This window comes from Barbus barbus, assembly GCF_936440315.1.
Source record: "Barbus barbus genome assembly, chromosome: 5".
Classification (NCBI taxonomy): domain Eukaryota; kingdom Metazoa; phylum Chordata; class Actinopteri; order Cypriniformes; family Cyprinidae; genus Barbus; species Barbus barbus.
This window is the reverse complement of record NC_136733.1, coordinates 9,073,715-9,087,048: the sequence shown is the minus strand read 5'-3', so window position 1 is coordinate 9,087,048 and position 13,334 is coordinate 9,073,715. Positions and strand designations below refer to the sequence as shown.

At 39.5% G+C, this 13,334-nt stretch overlaps 1 protein-coding gene across 1 annotated transcript; it reads left to right on the top strand.

The window, feature by feature from the left end:
- Positions 1 to 5,059: 5,059 nt before the first annotated feature.
- On the top strand, positions 5,060 to 6,668 carry LOC306869615 (uncharacterized protein; the record flags this gene model as incomplete). The annotated part of the gene is made up of 5 exons (XM_079416421.1): positions 5,060 to 5,141; positions 5,272 to 5,552; positions 5,653 to 5,761; positions 6,260 to 6,303; positions 6,402 to 6,668. 5 exons carry the CDS (start codon positions 5,060 to 5,062, stop codon positions 6,666 to 6,668), a joined length of 783 nt encoding a protein of 260 aa, XP_079272547.1.
- Between the last annotated feature and the right edge of the window lie 6,666 nt (positions 6,669 to 13,334).

The following is a 13,334-nucleotide window of genomic DNA, read 5'->3' as shown; positions in this document are numbered from 1 at the left end:
GGAAGGAAAAAGTGTGGCAGAAAACGCAGCACAACGAGAAGAGGTGACCGGACCCTGAGGAAGATTGTGGAGAAGGACCGATTCCAGACCTTGGGGGACCTGCGGAAGCAGTGGACTGAGTCTGGAGTAGAAACCTCCAGAGCCACCGTGTACAGGCGTGTGCAGGAAATGGGCTACAGGTGCTGCATTCCCCAGGTCAAGCCACTTTTGAACCAGAAACAGCGGCAGAAGCGCCTGACCTGGGCTACAGAGAAGCAGCACTGGACTGTTGCTCAGTGGTCCAAAGTACTTTTTTCGGATGAAAGCAAATTTTGCATGTCATTCGGAAATCAAGGTGCCAGAGTCTGGAGGAAGACTGGGGAGAGGGAAATGCCAAAATGCCTGAAGTCCAGTGTCAAGTACCCACAGTCAGTGATGCTGGTGTTGGTCCACTGTGTTTTATCAAGGGCAGGGTCAATGCAGCTAGCTATCAGGAGATTTTGGAGCACTTCATGCTTCCATCTGCTGAAAAGCTTTATGGAGATGAAGATTTCATTTTTCAGCACGACCTGGCACCTGCTCACAGTGCCAAAACCACTGGTAAATGGTTTACTGACCATGGTATTACTGTGCTAAATTGGCCTGCCAACTCTCCTGACCTGAACCCCATAGAGAATCTGTGGGATATTGTGAAGAGAAAGTTGAGAGACGCAAGACCCAACACTCTGGATGAGCTTAAGGCCGCTATCGACGCATCCTGGGCCTCCATAACACCTCAGCAGTGCCACAGGCTGATTGCCTCCATGCCACGCCGCATTGAAGCAGTCATTTCTGCAAAAGGATTCCCGACCAAGTATTGAGTGCATAACTGAACATAATTATTTGAAGGTTGACTTTTTTTTTTTTTTTTTGTATTAAAAACTTTTCTTTTATTGGTCGGATGAAATATGCTAATTTTTTGAGATAGGAATTTTGGGTTTTCATGAGCTGTATGCCAAAATCATCAATATTAAAACAATAAAAGGCTTGAACTACTTCAGTTGTGTGTAATGAATCTAAAATATGAAAGTCTAATGTTTATCAGTACATTACAGAAAATGAACTTTATCACAATATGCTAACTTTTTGAGAAGGACCTGTACAGTGATGTGAAATTTTTGTCCCCTTCCTGTTTTATTTTTTTACATATTTGTCACACTTGAATGATTCAGAACAAACTAATTTTAATATTACACAAAGATAACCCGAGTAAATCAAAATGCAGTTTTTAAATGACTTCATTTATTAAGGGAAAAAAGCTGCCCAAACCTGCCTGGCCCTACGTGAAAAAGTAATTGCCCCCTAAAATCTAATAACTGGTTATTCCACCCTTTGCAGCAACAACTGCAATCAAGTGTTTGCGATAACTTATTAATAATTTGTTTGCTATAATTCTTTCACGTCGCTGTGGAGGAATTTTGGCCCACTCTTCTTTGCAGAATTGTTTTGATTCAGCCACATTGGAGGGTTTTCAAGCATGAAAGGACTGTTTAAGGTCATGCTACAGCATTTCAATCGGATTTAAGTCCGGACTTTGACTTGGTCACTCCAAACCCTTAATTTTGCTGCATAACCCAAGTGCGCTTGAGCTTGAGGTCACAAACTGATGGCCGGAAATTCTCAATTCATGGTTCCATCAATTATGGTAAGTCATCCGGGTCCTGAACCTGCAAAGCAGCCCCAGACCATCACACTACCACAACCATGTTTGACTGTTGGTATGATGTTCTTTTTATGAAATGTTGGTTTTACTTGTGTGTTGGTTTTACGCCAGATGTAACGGGACAAGCACCTTCCAAAAATTTCAACTGTTCTGGGTTCTTTTATGACCTCCTGGATGAGTTGTCGTTGCGCTCTTGGAGTAATTTTGGTATGCCAGCCATTCCTGGGAAGGTTCACCACTGTTACAAGTTTTCTCCATTTGTGGATAATGGCTCTGACTCTGGTTTGCTGGAGTCCCAAAGCCTTAGAAATGGCTTTATAACCCTTTCCAGACTGATACATGTCAACTGTTTTGTTTCTCATCTGTTTTTGATCGCGGAATGATTTGTTGTGCTTTTACCATGCGTCAGACAGGTTCTATTAAAGTGATTTCTTGATTCAGCAGGTTTGTCAGTAATCAGGCTTGGGTCTGGCAAGTAAATTTAACTCAGCTTTCTAAAATAATGTGGTTAATCACAGTTCTTTCATGATTTAACAGGAGGGGGGCAATTAATTATTCACATAGGGCCAGGTAGGTTTGGACATCTTTTTTCTCTTAATAAATGAAATCATCATTTAAAAACTGGATTTTGTATTTTCTTGTATTATCGTTGTGTAATATTAAAATTTGTTTGAGGATCTGAATCTTTTAAATGTGACAAATATGCAAAAAATTTAAAAATAAAAACGGGAAGGGGGCAAAAACCTTTTCCTGGCACTGTACTCCCACTGGATGGAATCAGACATACATGCAATGTTCTACGATATCTGTGAAAACTCAAACATGCACTAGCTCTGACTTTCAGCAATTAGTGTTGACTTTTCCAGACTTTAAATCGGGGCAAAAATCTGGGCAGAAGTCGTGTAGTGTATTCCAGCCTTAAGTGTCTTTTGTATATATTTGAATTTCAGCCGTTCACTTGGAAAGCATGTGGTTTAAGTGTGGTTAAAGCCTTGTTATGGATAACAGTAATCTCATTTCATGGGGAGTTTGACATGGCTCTCGTATAAATGGGTTAAAAAACAGCAACACACACGCATGCATGCAATCTCACAATCCCTGTGATCTACACAACACATGTATACACACAAGCGCAGTCTGAACTCAAATCACACTCTCTGCACACACACTCATACAAACCCAACACAAACGGCTCTTACTGAAGACAAAGTCACATTGTAACCAGATGTTGGGAAAAATCTAAACCAAATGATCCATCCTTGAACAAATGTGTGTCTGCACACAAACGTATGGAAACGCACACATGTACAAAGATCTACATGTCGTCAGTTATGAGTTAGCATGCGTTACTGCCAAATGAATAATAAACAGACAGATCACATCATGATCAAATTAACTCACGAGACAAAGGCAGTATACTTCAGCTCATTATAATATTAATCAGAGTTTCCCTCATTACACATCTATCACTAAATCCAATCCACTGTTTGTAATTGCATATGATAAGTCTTGGTTTTCCCAGATTAATTCCAAATGAAACAATTTTCTATTTCTTTCTACCTTTCTTTCTTCACATGACCCTTGGCAAAATCAATTTGTCTTTGCTGAAGTCATTTTAAAGGACCAAAACAAGGTAGTAAATAAACTTTAATAAGATGTTCTGGCTGCATGGCGGTTGTTTGCGTTAGGGTTAGCATTTCAAAGAGGATTTTAGGCGCTTGGACATCAGTGGTCAATTTGCGGTCAGTGCTGGGGAGTTTAAGAATTTATGGTAAACAAGTTTCTGACAAGAATAATTGTAAACAAAGAACAGAAAGGATGAGGTGCTACATAAAAAGAAAGAGAGAGAACTGGAGGAAAAGAAGTGACTTTTTCAACAGCCTTGTTTCCAGTTTTTCTTTCTTTTCCGAATTCATTTTCTCCATAGGGATTTCTAACAATTTTTCAATAAAAGAGCCTTGAACCAGCTCCAGGATGAATCATAACATTACTGGAAGGGAAAACGTTTTTGGAAATACAATAAAATACAAAGGAACATGTAACTTTTTATCATTATTACATATATAAACAAAATGTTATGACAGAGTGCAAAAACCCATCTTCCAAACTATGTCTTTAACCAAAATATACTTTGATAACCAATAATGATTTATATTTCAGAGCTGCGAGGGCGGATTTCACAGGAAATTGCATACATATATTACTCATTCTTGCATGCCATACACGAAGAAAAGTGAAAATGAAAGTTTGTTGTCACAACGAACGAGGAAAATTGGCTATGGATCATCAAAATGTCAAACCTCAGGAAAATTACCGGTTGTAAAAACACAGGGGAAAAAAGTTATTTATTTGTTCATACGCTGTGATAAGATGTCCAGAATCTCTGTAGAACGCTGCATCGAACCACATTCATCCACTCAAACATGGAGGAAAGCCGAAGCACAATAATGTTCTCCCGCAAAATACATGCAGTTTTATTTTTTAAACCGCTAGAGTGCCAAAATAGCGTAGGTATCTTTTACCAACTTTGTGGGAAAAAAACAAAACAAAACACAAAAATAACCTAATTAAATACTGATTATAAAGAAATAACTGACTGACATATTGACAAACGGCACATTCCTATGAATTTCTATATTTTGCAAATGTATCATAAATTATCAACTCTAGGATCATAATCAGATAACCTACTCCAGGAAGATGGATAAATATACATTATGCAATATTTAGTATGTTAGAATTCCTGGAGTAATGTTTTACAATAAAGTCTAATTTGTTAACATTATTTAATGCATTGATTTGCTATCCTGGACTAACAATGAGCTGTAGTTTTACAGCATTTTATTAATGAGTTATTTGAAATACAGTTAGCCTATTTATTGTGTTAGTTCACGGTGTATTAACTAATGTTGAGATACAACTTTTGATTAAAAGAAAACAATAGCAATCTCATTAGCACTCTTAAATAAGATTAATAAATGCTGTATTGTTCTTTGCTAACTCACATTTACTAATTTTTCTAATGTAATGTTAAAACCTAAAGTATTAATATTCCAGAGAAAATACTCATTAGAATCAAAGCATCTGTCGTGTTAAAGCTCTTCTAGAACATTTTTGACAAGGTACACAAACTAAACACTTGGAAAGGAAACAGCAGACATTTTCACATAAGCTTTGTGATAATTATTTCTCTGACAGCTCAAACAATCATGTTAATGTGGCTAATTAATTGGGGCCAAACGACTTAATGATGAACAGGTGACAGACAACAACAGAAGGTGCTTTCTGTTAATAAAACAGACATACAAGCTAGTTGGGCCCATGCGGCAGTGACTTAAGTTTGTTTTAAGTTTATTTGACCTCACATGTGTTTTTGAAATGCCTCCTAAAAAAGCTTCTGTGGAGCCAGCTGCTACAATCCCAAAAGATCCTGAGAATGAAACCATTGAAACAAAAGCAGGTTTGTAAGCAGTTTCGTGACATTTTCCAAGTCCTAAATTAATTCTTGTGTGTTCCTATTAGGAGTTGTTTTATTAGGCTATGATTTGTTTCCTTTATTTTTTTTTTGACTTGTTTAAATCTTGCTTCAGATGCTTCTAAAAGCTCAAACACTAAGGCCACTGGACGGAAAGTTTCTCCACACCCATCCACGATGGAGATGGTGAAAGAAGCTCTGAAAGAGCTGGACTCCAGAAAGGGTGTTTCAGCTCAGGCTATCCGGGGTTATATAAAAGAGAAATACACAACTGTGGATGAGACGAGGCTGAATTTTATGGTGCGTCGAACCCTGAATAAAGGCATTGAGACTGGCGTGTTTGTGAGACCTGCAAATTCTGGGTCAACGACAACCGGTGCCCAAGGACGCTTCCGGGTAACTTCCAGTTTCTTGCATCCTTTTATATAAATCATTGTTAGGGTTTCTGATATAATGCAATTCCTGATATGATTGTCGCCATGTCCCTTTATTTCAGATTGCTGCCAAGACAAAAGCAAAGGAGGCTAAGGTGCAGTCAAAGGAAAACGCTGATCCCAATGTACAGGAAGCACATAAACCTAAGAAAGCTAAAGCCAAGGGTGAAGGTAGAGTTTATAAGTTCTACAGCGTTTTCTTAAATGTGGGATTTACTTTAACTCCCTGAGATATTGCTAGTACACTCCTCCAATTACAAAGGAATTTAAGTAGTGCATTTAAATATAAAATGAGGTAGAAAGGCTGAAATGCTGTTTTCCTTTATTTGCAACTAAAAATACAGTGGCACAGAAATTCTTAGATCATTTGCAACTTTTAACTTTTACAGCCAGCCAAACTTCATCTGACATTTAAATATGCACTGCAGTTATGTTGATCAAAAGAACACTTTATGAACCAGTCATTATGCTTCATAAAATTAAGGTGTAAATGGGCTTTATAATTAAAAGGCCTTGTTCATCATTTGGAAGTCTAGTCCGCATCAATGATAGTTATGGCAGTTATTTGTGACTGTTTTTTTTTTTTTTTTTTTTTTAAATTGCGCTTAACCATGCCTTTTGGCAAATATTTTACCACGTTTGGTATTCTCTTCCATTTCTCCATCCAAGGAGCAAGCAAAGAAAAGTCGACAAAGAAAAAGGAGGCCGCAGACGTGAGCTCTATTTCTTTTCCCCTTTTACATGAGCAGACACAACTGTGAAGTCTGAACGCACACCCACCCACTTTCTATCGTTCCTCCCGTTCTCTTAGGATTCTAAGCCTAAGACGCCTGAGAGAGATGTCACTGCCTCAAAGGTGGCCCCTGCTAAGAAGCCAAAGGCGAAGAATGCTGCAGGGGATGGTGGAACTGAGCCCAAACAGAGCAAAGCTAAAAAAGCCTCTAAAGCATCAAAAGGAGTTGAGGAACCAGCAGCTAAGAAAGCCGGAAAGAAAACTGCAAAGACGGAGGAGGGTGAATCGGGAGAGAAAGGTGCTGCAGCCGCTACGAAAGCCCCAGGGAGACGAGGAAAGAAGTGATGCAGAGACTTGAATGGTTTTCATTCAGTATGTAGTTTTATCTGTGCACTTGTTTACCAAATAAAGATTTTTACTTTATTTATTTTTTTTTTCCCAAGAAAAGTGTATAACTGAATTTCCTTTTAATCTGGTGGGAGAGGGGCAATGGTTTAAATCTCTTATGAGGTGGTTAGGACTAGGTTAATGGTTAACTGTCAGCTAGTGAGGTTGTTGGCGCCACGTCATAGTGTTACACTAAAAAAAATCTGTGACACTTGACTAAACCAACAGCTGTGGGTTTCAGAACTTTGTTAAAGTACAACTTAAAATTTACCGTAATATCAATGGAACTATTACGTTTCAAAAATGGTGAACTGATTCAGCGTTTATTGACCCCCCCCCCCCTTAAAATAATGTACTAAATATAGTCTGACAATGAGTGCAAACACTGCAGTGTCTGAAAGCAGCTGTCCATAAATGGGTAACAGCCACTTGGTCGAATCTCTTTTGCCAGTATGTTTATATAAAATGCTCTCTGAATGTGAGCAAAACTAAAGAGCTGGTCATGGAATTTAGGAAGAGACAGCAGCAGCCCTACACTTTTATGATCAGTGGGACCCCTGTGGAGCGGGTGAGTAGCTTCAAGTACCTCGATGTAAATATCTCAGAGAACCTGACTTGGACTACACACATCCAAACACAGGTTAAGAAAGCCAGGCAAAGACTGTACCATCTGCGACAGCTGAGGAAATTCAGGGTCTCACCAGCAATCCTGAAAACGTTCTATTCAGGGACCATAGAAAGTGTATTGACTCAGTGCATCTCAGTGTGGTATGGAAACAGCTCCAATCAGGACTGCAAAGCACTACAGAGAGTTATGCGCTTAGCTTAGCGCATCTCAGGGTCTGCTCTCCCCTCTCTGCAGGACATCTACCTCAAACGCTGCAAAAATAGAGCTGTCAAAATCATCAAGGACTCAAATCACCCTGGTAACCGTCTATTCACTTTGCTTCCATCTGGTAAGCGCTTCCGTAGCCTGATGGCAAAAACTGAGAGACTTAGGAGGTGCTTCTTCCCCCAGGCCTTCAGGCTCCTAAACTCTAACTTTGTGTCATAACATCACTTGACTCCATGTAAATATCACTATATCAATAAGCTATTCATAATTTTTCTCTACCTCATATTGCTGCTATTTAAATACCCTGTACAACTTTTTTGCACATTCCTCTTTATTACTATTTAAGTCAACATACTGACCTGCACATTTATATTTTTTATCTTTTAATTTATTTTTTCTACTTTTTCTTAATATTTGTATTCTATATAATTGCACTGTCCTTGGAGCGGACCTGACTTACATTTCACTGCTGGTCATACTCTATATAATTGTGTATGTGACAAATAAAAATCTTGAATCTTGCAGGTAACATTTTGTAGGCTAGAACCTGCAAACTAAATGGCATTTTAGCAATTCTGGTTCAAAATGCCGTCAATGGGCTTTTGGTTAAAAGCATGGAATAAGGTCTGTGGTAAACCAACTTAAAATTTTCATTTTAAATTTCTATGACAAAATACATGTTATACCTGCTTGCAATTTTTTTTTTTTTTTGAGGTGATCGCTAAAGAGGTTGTTGGGGACATTAACAGAGAAACCCATCACCTCCTATTGGGATTTTATAAAGGGGAAGAGAGTGATGTGAACCTCCAGGTAGGCCTACAAAAATATGTCACTGCACCGTTCTATGGTTTTGTCTGAGGGTGTTCTTGTGTTTGTTTGAGGGTACTTAACCCTGCATACTGTGGCTTTTCCCTTAACAGGAATGTATGTTGATATCTTTATGCTATATATCTTTACAAGGGTAAAAAGTATTTAGACTGGCTAAAGCTGATCCCGTATTAGAGTTTAAAACCAACCCCCCACCCAGGTTAAGCAGGGCAGGGCTCTGGGCCGAGTCTGAGCAGTCAAGACAATCACATTAAGACTTGCTGATCTGCAGGAAAGACGCCCGGATCAGAGGTCAGCTGACAATGGCATTCATCACTGTGGGACTGAGACCGTGTGTGAAGCTTTGGCCCCTTGAGAGAAGTTTAATAAGACAGTCTTAACTGTGCAGGTTCCACCGAGCTCGGGTCCCCGAGGGCCTGCAGAAGCCTGGGGCCTGAAATCCCTCTGATTACCCTCTCATTAGCGTACGGCTGAGCCAGGTGAAATTACTGAAGAGTGGGACAGTGGGGAAGTAGAGGGAAAACAGACTGAATTACCACAGGTGGACAGAGGGAGGACAGGAAAACAGATTGATGAGGTGGATGTGTGGACAACGAAGACTGATTGAGGAAGTGAAAACAAATGGAGTGATATGAAAGAGGACAAATAGACTGGTCTTTAAAGCAAAGACAAACTGATTGAAAGAATGAAAGAGGTCGGCAAACACTAAACCATACATAGACTGAGGAAGGCATGGACAGATTGATGGAGAGAAGGAAAGATAACCTTAGGCTGAGAGTGAAGTGAAACAGCTGAGCGTGGCCTGCTCTATTTGATGGGGTTTGGACACTTTCTGGTTGGGATGAGCTACTGTGAGTTGTGGCATGACCGTAACCACCATAGACCGTGAGGACAAGAAGTCTTTGACATCTTTCTATTTTCTGACTAATGTAATCAATCTCTCAATATATATATTTTTTCTTCTTTTGGAAAGTCATAGGAATACTATCATGGGTTTTTAATTTTGCTATTGGTTCAAATAGGAATGCAAAAATAATATTTGTTGTAGTTCACCAACACAGTTTATATACGTTTACCCAACTATGACGACTTTGGAGAATCCCAGAAATATAAAAAGTGTCCATGGATAAAACAAGCTATCATTGTACATGTAATTCATAATTGATTGTGATGAGAAATATTAATAGAACTGTTTTCAGCATAGGCATATGAGAAAGAGTTTGTGCATATTTTTTAAATATATAAATATTTAACATATAATATGAAATGTTAAATAAAAATAGTTGCAAAGTTTGTTTGAATGGATAACTTTACAGCGCTTGGTATATGCTGTCTATTACCACTCAAAAAATTGTGAAAAGTCTTGTCATAATAATATCCTTTCAATACACTATCACCCAAGTGTACAGGAGAGTTTAAAAGCAGAAATGTGCAGCTTGTACTTTAATAATGTATACCATGTAATAATGTGAGCTGTTTGAGCTGGAAAGTTGTCTAGATTGCAGGGCCAGCCCCTGAGCATACGTTTTTGGAGGCACAACCAAAACTATTTTTAGGACAGTTAGGAAGTCAGAATACAGTCTCTTGCTTTTCAGGCCAAGCTTTCTTATATGGTATTCCTTTCTTGCCATCCTCATCACAAAATCATCAACTAGCATGCTGAAGTTTACATGCTCTGGGGGATCCCAGGGCCCAAGTCCCCCGCTCACACTGTTATAGCTGAGGGACTTTTTGTTCAACTGTCTTTGGCAGAATTGTCAGAGTGGCTTGAGACTTCGAAGGCCTGTTCCAGCTCTGCTGCATCATCTTTTTTCGTAATTAGGACAACTTTTCTCAGAGGATTAATTTGTGACTATGCATTAGTAACATGGTGGATTTTCCTCCTTATTTTACACAAATAAAGTCGCAATAGTTGTCTGTGTCAATCAGCAGTGTCACAGATGCTGTCCATAAAGCTTCAACCCGGAACATTCTTTTAACCAGTGGTGTAGTCTACGTGATACGCAGGTATATGGTGTATACCCACTAGCAAAGTTCAAGGATTTCCGAATATCCACTTAAAAAAGCGTGAGGATACGTAACAACATCTTTGTGACAACTTTCACACGTTCATTCATAAATTCACCCCGTCTGTGTTGCATTCGAAGCACCGACTTTTTGAAAATCACGCTGTGTTTCTGTTGATGACCAGTGCTATTGCGCATCTTTCATTTCAACTGACTGGCGCATATAGTGAGCAAAAATCAGAGTAGAAAATAAGTCCAGTCTCACCAGCTGTAAATGTCATTGGCTGTCTTGTGTTGCTTATAATAAATTGGTATGTTGATATCACATAAGCAGTCTTTCAGAATACTGTCAGTAGATGCATACTGTACACATTAGTGAGTGGTGCTTATGGGGTGTCGCTTTACATTTACATTTAGTCATTTGGCAGACGCTTTTATCCAAAGCGACTTACAATTGAGGAATACAAAAAGCGATTCATCTTGAAGAGGCAATCAGACAGAGGAAGTGCTCGTAACACCAAGTCTCAGTCATTGTTCAAATAAGTACAAGCTAGTAAGGGAGGGAGAGAACGATAGAGGGAAAGAGTGTTTTTTTTTTGTTTGTTTTTTGTTAGTTTAGGATGAAGTCAAGTACTGCTGAAAGAGATGAGTTTTCAGTTGTTGCATGAAGATTGACAGGGATCCGGCATTCCGGATAGGGGTGGGAGGATTATTCCACCAGCCAGGAATGGTGAACGAGAATGTTCTGGAGAGTGATTTTGAGCCTCTCTGTGATGGTAACAAGGCATCGCTCACTAGCAGATCTCAGACTTCTGGAGGGGATGTAGGTTCGTAATAGTGAGTGGAAGTAGGAGGGTGCTGAGCCTGTGGTAGTTCTGTATGCAAGCATCAGTGTCTTGAACTTGATGCGAGCTGCCACTGGTAGCCAGTGCAAGGAGATGAAGAGAGGTGTAACATGTGCTCTTTTGGGCTCGTTGAAGATCAGTCGTGCCGCTGCATTCTGAATCATTTGCAGAGGTTTGATTGTGTTTGATGGCAGACCAGCCAGAAGAGCATTGCAGTAGTCCAGTCTAGAAACGACAAGGGCCTGGACAAGAGGTTGTGCAGCATGCTTTGTCAGAAAGGGCCTGATCTTTCTGATGTTGTGTAGTGCAAACCTGCAGGATCGAGCAGTCTTTGCAATGTGCTCTTTGAAGGTCAGCTGGTCATCAAAGATTACACCAAGATTTCTGACCGAAGTTGATGGGGTAATCATTGATGAGCCTATAACTGAATCGTGAAGTCATGCTGTAGAGTCGGAGTGGCAGGGAAGACAAGAAGTTCCATCTTTGCCAGGTTGAGCTGTAGGTGATGTTCTTTCATCCATGCCGAGATGTCCGCCAGGCAGCCTGAGATTCGCTGCAGCTACCGTTGGGTCATCTGGTTGAAAAGAGAGATAGAGCTGTGTGTCATTGGCATAGCAGTGATAGGAGAAGCCATGTGCATGTATGATGGGACCCAGTGATGTAGTGTATGTGGAGAAGAGGAGGGGTCCAAGAACCGATCCCTGAGGAACTCCAGTGACCAGTTGATGTGGTTTGGATACCTCCCCTCCCCAGGCCACCCTGAAAGATCTACCGGTGAGATAGGACGGGTGAGGGAGGGAAATATCTCTGTATGCTCATTACAAAAAACTAGATTACCCCACTACTTTTAACCCTGATAATGACCAATGAATGCCCCTAAAGCATGGAATGTTAATAATGCACAGATCATTCAAACACACACACACACACACACACACACACACACACACACACCTTATGAAGAGTCTGGCTTTATATCACTCTTATCTACGTCCCCTCTCCAGTCAGGTCTACCCATATGCTTCAGTGCACACAAGAATGAAGGCTAGACATAAAGAGCTGAGTGTTCACACTCACACACACAGCTCTCTAATAGGACAGACCTCTGTCCTTATCTTCCCCGTCGTTCTAAAATGGATGGCCATTCACACAAAGGTCACACACACACTCTGTCAACACTCAGGCACTAGAGACGTCCCTCTGACAAGTGTGTCACACACAGAAGTATACACTAAACACACTAAAACACAAGAGAATGACCTCCTATAAAACAGATCAATAAAACAAAGAGACTTCAAAAACAAAATGACGGTGCTTCAGAGTGTTTGTCAACGAGAATGCTTTTTCAGTCGCAGAATTACATGTCATTACCCACATTTTGATTGGAAATATAATGGATTGGCTAAGTTTGGAGTAACAATATAAAAGGTTTAAAAATTGAGAGCGATATCTGTCATTACGGAAAGAACATGGTGTTTGCTGACATTTTATGAAATGACATTTTTATTAAGAAAACCTATCATTTAGGGATATTATACAAAAAGTAAACAACTCAACTGCTTGACAAAGACTGTATGTTGTTAGTTCCCCAATCACCTCCATATTTGAGAAATTGTTTTATAAATTATTTCTGTTTTGTTTTCTCTTTATCTTGAGCCACAATACTCATCTCTAAAAAGCTTATTCATCATCTCTTTCCATGTCTATTGCAGCTCTTAGATTTGTTTATACGAAAATTACAAAATTTGGCACACTTTATTAGGGGGGACATGAATAGACCCCTGGCCAACTTTGAGGTCTCTCAAACCAACTCTGTAGTGCTACCATCAATTCAAGTATTCACTTTCCTTTTTGTAAAAATTTTTTGGGAAACGGCAACTTATGTTTTAATTTCAGGTATGCTTCATTAGCACTATGATTTGAGGATACCTGCTAACTGTAATGACAGCGCCACCTACAGGTCATGAAATCTTAAATATTTTGCTTATAACCTGTGAAATGTTTGTCTATGGGTTCCTTGAGTCCTGCTGAATGCATTATAGTAATATAATATTATAGTAATATTGCCAGATGTGGGCAAATTGCCCATGCACCATTTTGAGACTTTGTT